General features: G+C 41.1%; 1 protein-coding gene across 1 annotated transcript in view; it reads right to left on the reverse strand.

Annotated features, from left to right (window-relative positions):
- Positions 1-1,788: 1,788 nt before the first annotated feature.
- Positions 1,789-14,388, reverse strand: part of DFFB (DNA fragmentation factor subunit beta) — a 120,373-nt gene continuing 107,773 nt past the window's right edge. The window contains exon 7 of the mRNA XM_078642631.1: positions 1,789-6,437. Coding sequence (XP_078498757.1) covers positions 6,224-6,437 — 214 coding nt within the window. The 3' untranslated portion in view covers positions 1,789-6,223. The remainder of the gene's footprint in view (positions 6,438-14,388) is intronic.

The raw sequence follows: 14,388 nt of genomic DNA on the forward strand, positions 1-14,388 counted from the left end.
ACCATCTTTCAAGGTGTGATTAGCACTTTCTACTAACATAACAGTTTCTAAACCATCTACTATTGTCTGCAAGAGTGCTTTACTTTTTTTTTTTAATATCCACTCTCATAACACCAAGAACCTGAACATCACAGAATTGCTGTGAAAGAATTTATCATAGCAATGCCTTTACTTGTAAGGAAAGTTGCAAACAATATAATTGAATGCCGGCGGATGCTGAAGTACACATATCTAGCGAGCAACTTTCTCAACAAATGTATGTTTGAAAAACTTGTAATTGTACTACCAAACTCAACATGGTTGTAATAAAACTGTAAATGCAAACCACAGATATATGAAAAAAAACATTTATTTGGCTTTTCTTTTGGATGGTCACATTAGTAACTATAACAATGTGAATTTGAATTTCATTTTCATCCAACAAAAAGTCTTTAAAATAAACAGTTAACTCTATCATAGTTGTCTATTGCAAGTGAAAATACACACATTTAAAAACTGATAATAAATGAGAAAAGCTTTCCATTTTCATATTAGTCAGTTGTGCAACTAGAAATTATGTGGCTCGTGATTCAAGTGTAAAAATTGATTGGCTCAGTTTTGCATAATATAATAAACTATTTCAGGGAAGTAAGCACTTTTAACAGGGGGTGTGCAAAGCACCCACTATTAGAAGTTTTTTAAGCTTCATCAACTTCATGAACTTTATAAAGTTGTGAAAGTTTAAAATTTAGAGTTACAATCTGACAAATATCTGGATTAGTGGGACAACATTTTAGCAAAACCTAGTTTAAGGGGGCAATTCGGCCACAAAATTTTACTAGGAAAATTCTTACTGCAGAAACAAAATTCCACACAGTCTGAATTTATATCCACATCAGATAATACTTCATCAAGTAATACAATAATTTGAACAGACTTGCACTTAACGGAAGAAACTGTCATTTATTAGTTAGTTGTACAATTTCAATCTATTAAAAATTCCAAGACTATTGCTCTATAAGGCCCTTGCCCAGCACCCCTGCCACGACTTCCGACTGAAGCTCTCCTCCTCTGATATACACAGTTCAGTTTGGTTTTCTTGTACAGAAGGGGAGGGAGGCGAGAAATGTTTGAGGAATGTTTTACTGTTACATTTTCATTTCCTTTTTCTGACAGTCGTATTTATGTGTCATTGTGGTCTTAGACTTAGTCGCTGCTTGAAGCATATATTTGAGTGTCACTCCCCAGGCAAGGTGTCAATCTACTATTGGTGAACTATTATATTATATTCCTGTCAAAAAACAGTCAATAAAAAGATTTCAACAAAAGAATTGATCTATTAACAAAAAATAAATGTACACATTAAAAATAGCACCAAAATCGAACTCCCTCAAACCCTGTTATTTTTAAATGCAAAATTCATCATATCAATCCCAACTCAGGAAAAAAGGTCAGTGTTTTCAACTGATACCACCAGCAAAATACTAAATTAATCTTGAAGCAGGTTTTCCAATGAAGTTTGTAAAATTCCTCTTGGAGGGAGTTTATGGAGTGATCAGGAGTACTCCAGCAAACAATGAGAAATAATAAGTGGTTATTGCCCACTACCAATTTCGTTACTGAATGTGCACCCAGGGCAGAAGATAATACATTGTAAAATATTTTGGTTTGCTGTGGAAAACAATGTTATTCACATTATGCTGTACGGAAGGGACTTTATTTAGCCAAACTATGACCCTTATAACGGTCCAGTTCATTAAAAAAATTTAGTTTGCCACACAGTTAATTACTAACATGCCAGAGGAGACATTTTTTAAATTTTTTTTTTTTTACAAATTAAAGACTGAACAAAACTAACACAAATGTTTTTGTATTTAATTCTTAAAATTACAATGAGTAAATGGGCCTTTTTAACAAGCACTGGCAAAGCCAATGCTTGTTGTGGATACTGACTAGAACTAGCATAAAAATATATTTTAAAAATGCTTTTGCTGGTGCAGAATAGCATTGGGAAAAAATCCAAATAAAAGCTAAAATGTCAGGCCCCAGTGTGCTGATGTATATGCATGCATGCGTTACTATACAGTAACATACTTGTCAAGGCACTGATATCGCTGCAGTGGCCATTTTGTTTTTGCTGATCCTATGGAGAATCGGGAAAAAGAAACTACATTTTTATTGTCCATGCTAAAGAGCACTGGCACAATAAATAGATACCAGTGTGATGACGTAGACACGTGCATGAATCACCACTCATGAACCTTTATGCATCATGACATTGAGGTGGTCATTGTTTCTTTACTTTTAATCTGTCATTCTAAGACGGCGTATGCCTATTTTGGAGTGGGAATATAAAAATAAAAAGTTTGTGACGCCACATTATAGAGAAAGGAGTGAACTGATAGTTGCAGCTGTCACATCCTACGGAAAAGGCAAAAAAATAAAACAATTACAAATATAAGAAAAGAAAAAAGGGGAAGCATGAGGGAAGCATGATAAGACCAACAAACAGTGGTGAGCAACAGTGAGCAGAGTGGTATGGGGGAGCAAAATAGGAACAGAAGAGGATATAAAAAAAAAACTGAAAAAGCATAGCAGGAAGGAAATGAGTGGGGAAGAAACAGAGAGTGAAGCAACGTAGGGAGCACAGGGTTGCGAGGGTGTGAGTGAGGAAACAAAACTTAGGGAGAGGGCAAGCTAACATAAGAACTCCAATGGAGAGTTGAAAGAATTTTTTTTTTTTTCCTGAGGTCAGCTTTGGAAGGATTCGAGTCATCCAATCAAAAGGATAGTAAATTAGCTATGTTGCAGGCCAGAGATAGCCAAAAGCATAAAAAGGAAAGCCACTGAATAAGATGCAAGGAAATGAGATTGCCAAGAAAGCCAACCAATGACAAGCAATGGGCTGACCAAAGCCCACTTTAAGTATGGATAATGTACGCAATGGTCTGAGTTTCCCTAAAATGGCCCCTTTGGGCTGAGTGGCTTGTTCAATATATCTCAGCACAAACTAGCATAGCAACCTTTACAAATATTTAAAACATGAAAAAGATGGCCACTAGCATGCTAAGCAAGAAGAAACCAGTGGGGTTAGCGCAGAGGACTGACTGTTAAGGGGAGAGGTTCAAACTCATTTTTCCCCTTCTCCCCAACTATAAAACAAGATACAAGATGATTGACAATGTTGGGGGGAAACAAAACCTCTGCAATAATAAATCCATTAGCTTGCATTTATGAGTGGAGCGGAGGAGGACTGAACAGTCAAGGTGAAGCCTTCCCTTGCAGAGGTGAGGTGGAGGAATAAGATAGCAACTGGAGCAGCTGCGGTGTAAGACGAGAAAGTGGCTCAACGTTCATCACCTGGCAGATGCATCTATATCAGGAAATGGGACACTAACGGCACCCACTTTGAGACAGGAAGAGGAGGAGTAAACCAAGAGACTAGGCCTCCTCCAGTGAGAAGTGTGACCGAAAGTGTGACCGTCTGTGGAACAGACTGCCCTTATCTCGGCAGACATTGCCACACCTCTGCAAGTTCCAGCTGCAGACTATGCTAGCATAAGCAGAACAAACTATGAGGAAATCACAGTGAGTGAGTCCATTGGTTCTCCAGATAAGTTACCCATGAATCTGCCTTCTGAAGGGCAAAACTAGGATCAGCTGCATCCAAAAGGTAAAGATAAAAGGGGTTAGGGGTTGCAATCGAAATCAGAAGAAGCCAAGGACCTAAGAGAATAGACCTGCTTTGTAAAAAAGCTTTGTGTCTTGACTGAAACAAACAAGGTTATTATAGATTTGTAGGATTGAGGGAGAGGCCCCCACCCATCAATCACAGAAGAGGTCAGCGAGCAGGAATATTCAGGAAAAAATACGGGTGAATGTAAAATGATATATCCTCTTTTCTCCAACCAAAGACAAGGATTACTTGAGAAATCAAAATTAAGACCTGCCACAAACAATCAGTTTTCAGTGCTTGGAGCATACCTCAGTAAAAAGAAGGAAGATGGGTCAGAGCCCATGTAAATCGCTGACTTAACGGAATCCAAGTGTAATATGTCAAATCAATTAAAGAGACAAGTCGTGAGACAACAAGTTTTAAACTTCAGAATAGAGGTATTGTTGACAAAAGCCCAAAGACATTGCCCCCTCTTTTACCTCAAACTAATGAATTGATCACTGTTCCAACAGTTTCCCAAATAACCCTCTCTCTTCAGACTCTATCACAGTCCCTATCTAAGGAGCAATCTCAAGAATACAACAAAACAAAAAAAAAACAATATTTGTAACGGCCAGCGCAGATTAAAAATAACTTGGCAAAAGAAAACCTGGAGCCGAACAGTACAAAATGTCCCTTCGAGAATTACCATTTCTTCTTCAAGTCACTGAAATGAGGAAGCCTCCCATAATAATATGAGACTCTAGGTGACAAGGACTCCTCTCTAAAAGAAAATAATTTTAAAGAAAACAGTGATGTTCATGCTTAAAAGATCTATAAGGGAAGAGATAGATTGGACCTAATCGCAACAAATGTAAAGAAAGGGTTGCAGCTGAGTTAATAAAAACTACAAAACTAATCATGGAAGTCTCTCTAATGCCAGATAGCATCTGAGCTAGCACTCATCAACTGATTCTAGATTACCACTGGTAAATTCAGCCATGTACGAGATAAAACTGTGAAAATGTTCAGGAAGGTGAAAATGTTCAGGAAGATGAAAATGCTCATCCTTTGCAATATAGCACGAAACATCAAAGTCCTGATCAAAATAACATCATGTCCACGGGGCAAAAGATAATATAAAAGCCAGAGGCTACATTGGTTGAGTAGACTGAAAGTTTTGTAGCAGCCATGACCCTTTAGCACACAAATATTCATACTCCGTGACTAGTGGATCCAGAGAGGTTAATACCATCAGAGATATGGGAGAAAATTAATGTAAATATGCATCACCTTCTAGTTAATTACAACTTCAGATGTTTACAATTCTTCTGCGTGTATTGATTTATACCATACTGAGAGACAAAATAAAACTGCACCCAGGATCAGTAATCAATGTACATGATATAACAAGGCCACAGAGAATAGAAAGCATGTTTTTGGGGAATCTCTCTTGCGACACCAATGTACTTGAATACTGAGGAAATTGATGCAAATACCTTCAAACTAGGATGCCTGGATAGTTCTCGATGGCAAAATGTATACCAAAATCAGAGCTAAGATAATTTGATATTTTTCTACTCTTTGGTAGTAACATCAATCATCATGCAGAAACGCCCAGCAACGAACTCCCCATTTGAGAAATGGTCACTAAAATGATCAAGATCATGCTTCTTGAAAATTTCCATTTTGCTTGTGGAGCAAAATGGAAAAGGTATGGTAAGACACGAGGTGTATTCGAAGATGAAGATAAATGTACTTCACCACGTTAAACTATGATATATCGACTTCTTAATTACCTTTTAAATCTTGATAAATTCAAAGCCCCAAATTACTTTGAGGCAGAATTAGGAAATTAATCTAAGCAGGTTTTCAAGTGTTGGTTATCTGAATTATGGTTACTTTGTGTATAGAACAGCAGTTTGCCTGGGTTTGTAAAACCACTGTGTGATTTAACAAAATGTAATGAATGTATCGGATTTTCCCTTCTAAGCCTTTACACAATAAAATCTCCGCATAGTTTGCAAAATGCACGCTTTTGTGGAGAAAATCACACTAATGGCACATCATATTGTCCATTTGGGTTAACAAATGGATGGCACACAATTCCTTCTGGCCTTTTAAGCCTGATTTTCCAGTACTCTTCCCTTAATTGCACTTTTAATTCTTTAAATTACACCACTGTTGTATGAAGTTGTTGAAGGAACTTAATATTTTTCATAAACACCAAAAATCACAATTCCAAACCCGTAAATTTCCTGTTGTGCTTGTCTGAGAGTAAACGTAGTAGTTTAGACAGAGATGGACTATATACAGAAAAGTGCAACTATAATAATATGTTAGTTTCACTGAAATCTAGTTAGCTTCTCTGCTGATCCATCAGTGCAGTTAACACTTCCACTTGAGCAACAACCTGCTTCAAAGGCAGTGTTTGGCTTTGGCAGCAGTCTGATGTGATAACTCAGTGATGTGCTATGCAGACCTGAAAACGGGTTGTTGTGGAAAATGTTGTGCTTTTAGTTATTTTTCTGTATTTTCTCACTAGTGGAATTCTGGAGAATACCCCCTATGAGATCAGCCCAGTTAAGGTCACGTGGCCTTTTTCTTGGCTCTTTTCTTATATATTCTGGCATCATCACAAGCGAGATTGTGGCTTGTTTTCTTGTGGCAGGTGATGTGTACCAACTTCAGGTTCTCCAGTGTGAAGAGCAGCTGGTAGAAGTATTCCCAATTCACTTCCCGCCCATTCTGTTCTTTCACAGCTTTGGCCAAAGTCGGAACTATTGTGCGTTTCTTCTCTATCCTGAAAGATACAAAAGAGAACACGTATGTATGTTGTGAAGTCACAATGCAGCATCACCAGTTCTAAACACAATTTAGAACAAACCATTAATCTGCCTACTAAAATGACAGTGATACTACAGTGTATAGAACACTTGAAATAGAGAAGAGAAAAACTATTGACTATAGTTCAAAAACACAATACTTTTGTTTTAGATGATAACGTTCTTAAGTGGCAATTCAAAAGAACTCTGTATAAACAGAAATTAAAAACAGTCATTACAAATTTACAGCCAAGTAAAATGCTTCATTTGAAATTTAGACACTACAAAAGGGCAGATCAAATTGCCAGTGTGGATTTTCCTTTGATTAAGTTGGTTGTGCCAAGGGACTGTTGCAAGCCACGTGGTTTTGGAGCTCAGTCTTATAGTATTGATGGCCCATTACAAATTAAAAGGGCATTGGAGCTTAGGCTTATGCTTTCAGGTGCACGTTTGCATTACTGAATTACCCAACAGGTGCTTCTGGTGAAATTCTGCAATAAACAGTGACCCGCTAACTGTGAACCACCTGTGAGGTATCGTGCAGTGAATGTGCCCTCCAAAGGTGCCCTTTGAAAGTGGCCACACTGGATCCCAGAGAGCATTCCATAGATGAATTCAGGAGCAAAATGTATGCTGTATCAATGTGTTTCTGGAACACTCTAAAGACGGGCTGGGGTGCAATAGGTAATACATTAACAATGTGGATTTCAGGGTTCTGCATACACATCCTACAGCCTGGCCTCTAGAAGGGGCCCTGGAGGCACTGGGAGGGTTGGAGGAGTACTGGCATTCAGTGACAACTCAACATTTTGGAGGAGCTTCTCTCAAGGAAACACCACATTGTGGTTTAACCTCTGTGTTCCTCAGTTGCTCCAGCCTCAACACATACTACCTCACAAGGGTTGGCCTATGTCCTGAAGTGAGTGCATTATATTGCCAAACTGAGTGGTAAGGCTCTTCTGTGCTGTGTAAACCCTATTAAATGAATCAATGAAATCTATAATGAAAATGAAAACTCAATGAAAACTAAAAGCTGATGTTTAGGGACTGTATATTCTCTAACAATGAAAACTTATTTGATTTTTAAAAGAATAATTATGCTTTTATTTTAAAAAGGTTTTTCTTCTGGAAAATTGAGTTTGATTGCTCAAAGCTGAAAGGGATTTTGATAGAAAACGATGTGTATTTTCAAAAGCTAATATGCGAATGAAGACATAATATTGCAATTCTAAAACACATTTAAAGTTGTTAGCTGAATGATAATACAATTTGAGTTTCAGAGGCTTACTGCTGTGGTACTACCCTGTGTGGCACACAGCAAATGAAGATTTGAATGTTACTTCATTACAAGCATTTAATATTGATAAACGTTTTCCTAGCATTCTTCTGATAACTTCACCTGAAATTTTTAGGGGGTTACTACTGATAACTGTGCTTAGGGTGGTCAAGTGTAATGTTAATACATATCATTGGCATTTTACAGTGATGAAATATGCTAGTAGCTCAGCAGGACTTTCCTTCATCAGAATTAGCTCTTACTACAGAAAAGGTTGGAGACCCCTGCTCTAGCATTTTCAATGTTGCATTTGTTAATCATGTATTTTCTTACATTGCTATGATTTTGAGTTTACTGCCTACTCTGAGCGCAGCCTAAGGACTTGATATTTTGTTAAATGTGTGTCAAGAGTTATTTTTTTGCTTCCGACCCTTGAGCTCTTCAGCTGACCTCACTGGAGTGCAGGTCCAGCAGTAGCTTAGTAGGGCAGTTTGCCCGATTTTAGTGCCAATCACAAATACCTACCATGCAAACAATATTGTTGCTTCCTTTATACAGTCTTGCACCCTCAAATTGCATGCTCTCTCAAAAAAGTTCCTTTATGTTCCTAGAATCTGTCAAGAAACACTGACCCTTACTCAAAACTTTGTCACCTTTCCTTTTTACTCTAAAATTGCCCTCTCCTTACCTTTCATCATCTGCATGCCTTCTCTCACCGAGTACAACCTTTTCTCTCACTTGCATGTTTCCTTAATCTCTATTATTCTATTTTTGCAAGCTGCCCACAACTCATTTACAAGATCACCTGTCCTCCACTCCAAGTCATACACCTAAAATCTAACAACACCTAACCTTCTCTAGCTTATCTAATATTCTCAAACGTGCATTTTTAAAATACCCTCCTACTAATATCCACAAATAATTCATATTAATTTAATACACCACAAAGAAACAGGAGTGAACGCATGGAATGGTTTGTGCGAGCACACAAGACTAATACCAAAAGCAGACAACAACCAACAATAAATACTGGCCTAAGCCCCAACTTAGGCTTTCCAAAGCAACACACTGCCTGGTGTACAGCGCTTCAACTTCTCATCACGGGAAGAATGCACTAAATAAATGCAATTACAACTGCAATCTACTAGGGTTACACATTAACTAATTATTATTGCTCTTTTTAATATCTCTTTCAACAGTAGTCTGAAACAATCTCCCCAAAAACACTAAAACCTCTATGCATTTAATCGTGGAGGCTTAAGCTTCTCTTCTACACTGTATGGTCATTTTCATGTACGAGTGTTGTTTCTTCACTATCACTTTCAACTATACTAAGGTTTCTTACTAAATTGTAAAGACTACAAATTTCACGTATATATGTGTAGGTGCGTATATATTTGTAAACACACACACACGCACACACACAGACACACACAGAGGAATATCCTATCATCCTGTCTTTTTGTTTTAGCTGAGTCTTTAATGTCTCTTGTAGATTATCCTCCAGAAATGCTTCAAAAGAAAAGATTTAGGCTAAATAAGAGTCAACTCTCAAAGCCTCTTTCAAGATAATTCAGAGTCTCTCAAACCGGCAAATTGTTGTTTAATTTGTTGTCGTTCTCTGTATCTCGGACGAGGTGCACTTCAAGGAGCACTTCAAAAGTAAAACATGTGAAGAAAAAAAACAGGAATTCTAAACGCTCTTTGACAGGCTACAAAATGCAGAATGCGCCGTACACTATGTACACACCAAATAATCTGGAATTAATACCAAATCTCTCCAGAGTGGACCAAACACCGAGTTATTACTTGCTGCTTATGAAGAACAGTTGTAATGTGCCACAGGGTCAGCGTGAGAGGAGACTCCTCTCTGGTTTCCACCTTTAGCTGGACCATGCCGCTGAGTGTTCCCATAGTAATGTGCACCATCTTGAAGTTCTGGGGTCTGCCGAACTCTGCTCCTCTGTAACCAAAGTATGTTTTTGGGTCTTCTGTACCACAGCCCATAGATCCATGGGAGGTATTTTCTGAATGCACTCAAAATGGACCTTTTCTTCAACTTTTCCGATTCACAGTAATTAACTGTGCCTATCCCACACAAAATGTGCCTGACAGAGTAAAAGCAGAGCAGAATCAAAATAAATTGGAAAAAGTCCAATGTCTGGATTATCATAAAGAGCATCGAACCTTAGTTTTCATAGTGTGCACCCTCGTCGGATGTGCATAGTGCAGACTTGGGGAGCGCATCCATTTTGCTACTCTTTTCCTTATGATTTTTGCCATGTGCTTGACTACATCTCTTGTGTGCAACAATTCTAGGTTTCCCCAAATGATTCTGACCTTTGAAGGAGGCTGAAAGGAGCCCACTAGTGTGGGCGCAATCAATGAGTGCACACACGTCTGCACGCCTCCAAGCTCCATTTCAGAGGTCATTGTGAATTGGATCCACACATAGCCTTGCGGTGCCTTTGCAAGTGCACTCCCACTATGCCTTTGGAGAAGGGCCAGAAAAAACCTGAGGAGACGAATGTTTGTGCTCCTCAAATGTGTGAATGCGGGTAAGGAGGAGAGAGGCAAGAGTTGCTGTAACTGGAAAAAGAATAGTTAGAGCCACCTTTAACAGGATTTTTTTACCTTGTGCCTGCACACGAAAACGGTCAAAGGAAAGGCGTCTTTATTTACGTGGGCCCATGTAACTATGCACTACAGCAACTTATCCATTCAAATTGTGCAAATGCAAAATGAGTGCCCCCTCAATGTGTAAAACTTAAGGGACTCACAAGTGTCTGCAACCCATTCTTTAGCACAAAATTATAGTAGGCACAGGTATTTGATATCTAAGCACCTCTACCTCTACCATAAGTCATCATACAGTGACAGAACAAACACAAGGCAGGAGACATAACAATTAGTAATTTTGCAGTAACCTTTTATTTCATTACTACACAATCCCTGCCCTCTGTGGGAACATTCTGTGGCAAAGCTAAAGCCTTAACTGTTCAGATGCACATAACACCCAAAGAACAAGTTACTTACCTTCGGTAACACTCTTTGTGGTAGAGGCTCTATCTAGCTGCATACTCCTCACCTTTTGATTATTCCCCAGGCATTGGACTGAATCTGGAAACTTTTCAGCAGCACCTCTGTGTGCTGGTACATGGCGAGTCCCTTTATATATGCCTCTCAAGTGAACTGACGTCAGTTGCTTTCGATATTATCTGCGCCCCAAAGATGAAGAGGACCAAAGGCAAATTAGTGTGACCAGTGTGCAGATTCCTACATTTTGGATCTTATGAATGGATAGAGTCCAATCCCAGAATGGGGAAAATGGGAGGGTTGGTGAGAAATCGGAGGCTAGATAATCTCTACCAGAAAGTGCATTACTGAAGGTAATTAAATTGTTCTTCTCATGGAGACTTCTAGCTAGCAGATTCCTTATCTTTTGAATACATAACAAAGTAGTACCTATATGGAGGCGGGCTTGTGAACTGACTCAAACCAGAAAGTCCTGCAGGACCGAGCATGTGAAATGCTCCTCTCAGTAGATCCAACTGTCTAAACAATAGTGCTTCATGAATATATGGAGGAACACCCACGTAGCTGCCTGGCAAATGTCAAGGACAGGGACTCTGCATGCCGACACAGTGGTAGCAGCTTTTGCCCTGGTAGAATGAGCATGCAGTCCTTCTGTAGGCTGTTTTTTAGCCAATGCATAGAAGTTCTTAATACAAAGCATATTCCAGTGGGAGATGGTTTTCTTCTGCACAGCCTAGCCTTTTTTTCACTCCAGCGAACCCCACAAAGAGCTGATCCTCCACCCGGTGGTCTTTGGCACGATTTATATAGCGCCTCGGCGCTCTGTTGGGGTCCAAACGATGGAGTCTATCCCCCTCCGTAGAGTGGTGAGGTGGTGCATAGATTGTCTCAGGTGAGGGTTTGACTGTCATGGAATGGTGTCACAATTATGGCAGAAGTGATACCAGAGTCCGCAGATCCAGTTTGTCTAGGATCAAGGTGGTGTATGGCGGGTTTACACAGAGCGCTTGAAGCTCACTCACATGCTGCGCTGGTGTTAATGAAATGAGGACCACTGTGTTGAGGGTGAAGAGCAACAAGGGATACCTGTGAAGTATCTTAAATGGAGTGCACATTAAAATGGTGAGAACCAAGTCAAGGTCCCACTGTGGCATAAGGGAGGGAATAAATATTGTAACCTTTAAAAAAATCCCATAACAGGAGCCCTGAACAAAGAAGGCAGATCCAGCTACCGCAAAAATGCAGAAAGAGCTAAAAGGTACACTTTATCTGTGCTTAGGGAAAAGCCTTGCTGGGCTAGGGAAAAAAGAAACAATAAAGAGTTAGGTAACTTGGCCTGAAGGGGGTAAATCTGCTGAAAACCACACTAAGGCATACATTTGTCACAGCAACACGTGTATATTTTTAGTCAAGGGACACCTGGCTGCCAAAATGCCACCTACCACCTCCGGATGAAGGTCAGAGGTGTTTAGCTGTGGTAGCGCAATCTCTATGCATGAAGGTGGAGATTGCGAAGGCGTTGGTGCAGAATCCAGCCCTAATGGTGCAACAGCAGGTCCTACCGAAGGGGCAGCCTGATCGGAGGACAGATGCTCAAGCCCAGGAGTTCTGGATACCGTGCTCTCGGTGCCCAATCTGAAGCAGTATGATGACATGGGCTCAGTTGTTTCTGATCATCTTAAGAACTTGGAGTAGGAGCAGTATCTATAGAAACGCAGGCAGGAGTGCCAAGTTCCACTTGAGGTCAAACGTGTCTCCAAGCAAGAAACATTGTGGAAACTCCAACGAGCAGGGGTGCGGACATTGCACATTCTCAGGAGTGGCAAACAGATCGAGCCATAGTTCTCCTAATTTGCGGAAAAGACGTTGCACCACCAACAGGTGTAGCTGCCACTTGTGATTCAGCAAGTCAATAGGCACAGAGCCTCCTGGCACATGGTCGGTGGACCCACCTCGCCCTGTTTGTTGCAGTACCACATGACGGGGGCGTTTGTCAGAGAGTACCTGCACCAGCCTACCCTTGATGGATGGATGGATTTATTTCAAAGCCAGGCAGGCAGCCTGCAGCTCCAGATGGCGTATGTGGAAAGCAAACTCTGCTAGACCAGAGGCCTCTGATCTCCACCTCTCAAGATGGCCACTTCAACCCAGAAGCGACATATTGACCACCATGGTCGGGTCTGAGTGAGGAAGGGAGGGGGTCTAGAGATGACCTAATCACGATACAGTAACCACCACTGCAGATCTTTTGCAGCCTCCTTTTGAAATCTGAATTTGGTAGGAGAGGTCCTTTTGGTGTTGGGACCATTCAAACTTTAGATCCCACTGCAGAGCCCACATATGCCACCTACCTGGCTAGATCAACAGATGCAGGAGGCCATCAGTCGAAGCAGACTTGGAGTTGATCTCACTGAAATCCCAGACCAAGGCTGAAAAGTTCGGATCGATGTCTGACTGTCCTGCACTCTCTTTCTCGGTGGAAAGGCATGAAACAGAGCAATGTTAAGATGAAGGGGAGAGTCCAAGCAGGAAGCAGGGTTAACTTTGGCATGTTGCTAATGAACCTTAAAGACAGTGGTGGCTGCTCCAATATTGGGGGTGTGGAGGCAACGCAGGGGGCGGGAGACGGGGCTGAGGGGAAAATAATAAAACAAAAAAAATAACTTACCTGCTCCTGCGACAGCCGCCTCCGTGGTCCTCTTCCGACGCTGCTCACGCTGCACAGGCTCCCAGGGGGCAATCACCGTGCTGATAATACCAGCATGAGAGCAGCGCTGTGATCGGCCTGAGCGGGCTGACTGGACGCTCACTAAGGCCCAGGGAGACTGGGGCGCTTCTCCAACCCAGCTATTGCTACACAGCTGGGTTGGAGGAACATGAGTGGCTGACTAGACAGACATGTGCACTTACAAGTGCCCAAACACTACTCCCTGACTGTGACGCTCTGCAGGATGGCCCCGCCCACACCTTGGCTGGGAGTAATGAAAAATAAAATTATAATAAAGTGGTTTTATTATCATTTTATTTTTTAGTGGGGCGACGCTCTTCTGCCATTATGGAGGAGCCAACCCTGCTTAAAGATAGCAGGAGGTTTACCAAAGCCTGGAAGAGAATGACAACTGTCTGAGGGGAGCCCATCTTCAACAGTCAGTCGTCCAGATAGTAGAAGACTAGCACCCTGACCTCCGAAGATGTGCTGCCACCTCCGCCATTAATTTCATGTACACCAAAAAGAAGCACAGCAACTGAAAATGCTGCAATCCAATCACAAACTGCATGTAACGCCGGTGGGCTGGCAGGACAGGTAGCTGGAAATAGACGTTCTGCAGGTCCAATGCTACCATCCAGACCGCAGGGCCCAGGGCAGACAAGGCCTGGGCCAGCAGGAGCATTTAAACATTTTCCCTATGGAGGTAAGCAGTTGAGAGGGCACAGGTCTAAAATAGGTCCGAGGCATTCGTCAATTTTTGGCACCGGAAAGTAGCGGGAGTAACAACCATGTCCGACTTCTGGCACAGGCACCCTCTTAATAGCCCTTTTGGCCAAGAGGACATGCAGTTCCTGCCGCAAAATTGAAAGGGGGCCCACCGTCAGTCATTAGGAAGACAGTGAAAGGT

Source organism: Lissotriton helveticus, chromosome 5_1 (genome assembly GCF_964261635.1).
Source record: "Lissotriton helveticus chromosome 5_1, aLisHel1.1, whole genome shotgun sequence".
Taxonomy (NCBI): Eukaryota; Metazoa; Chordata; class Amphibia; order Caudata; family Salamandridae; genus Lissotriton; species Lissotriton helveticus.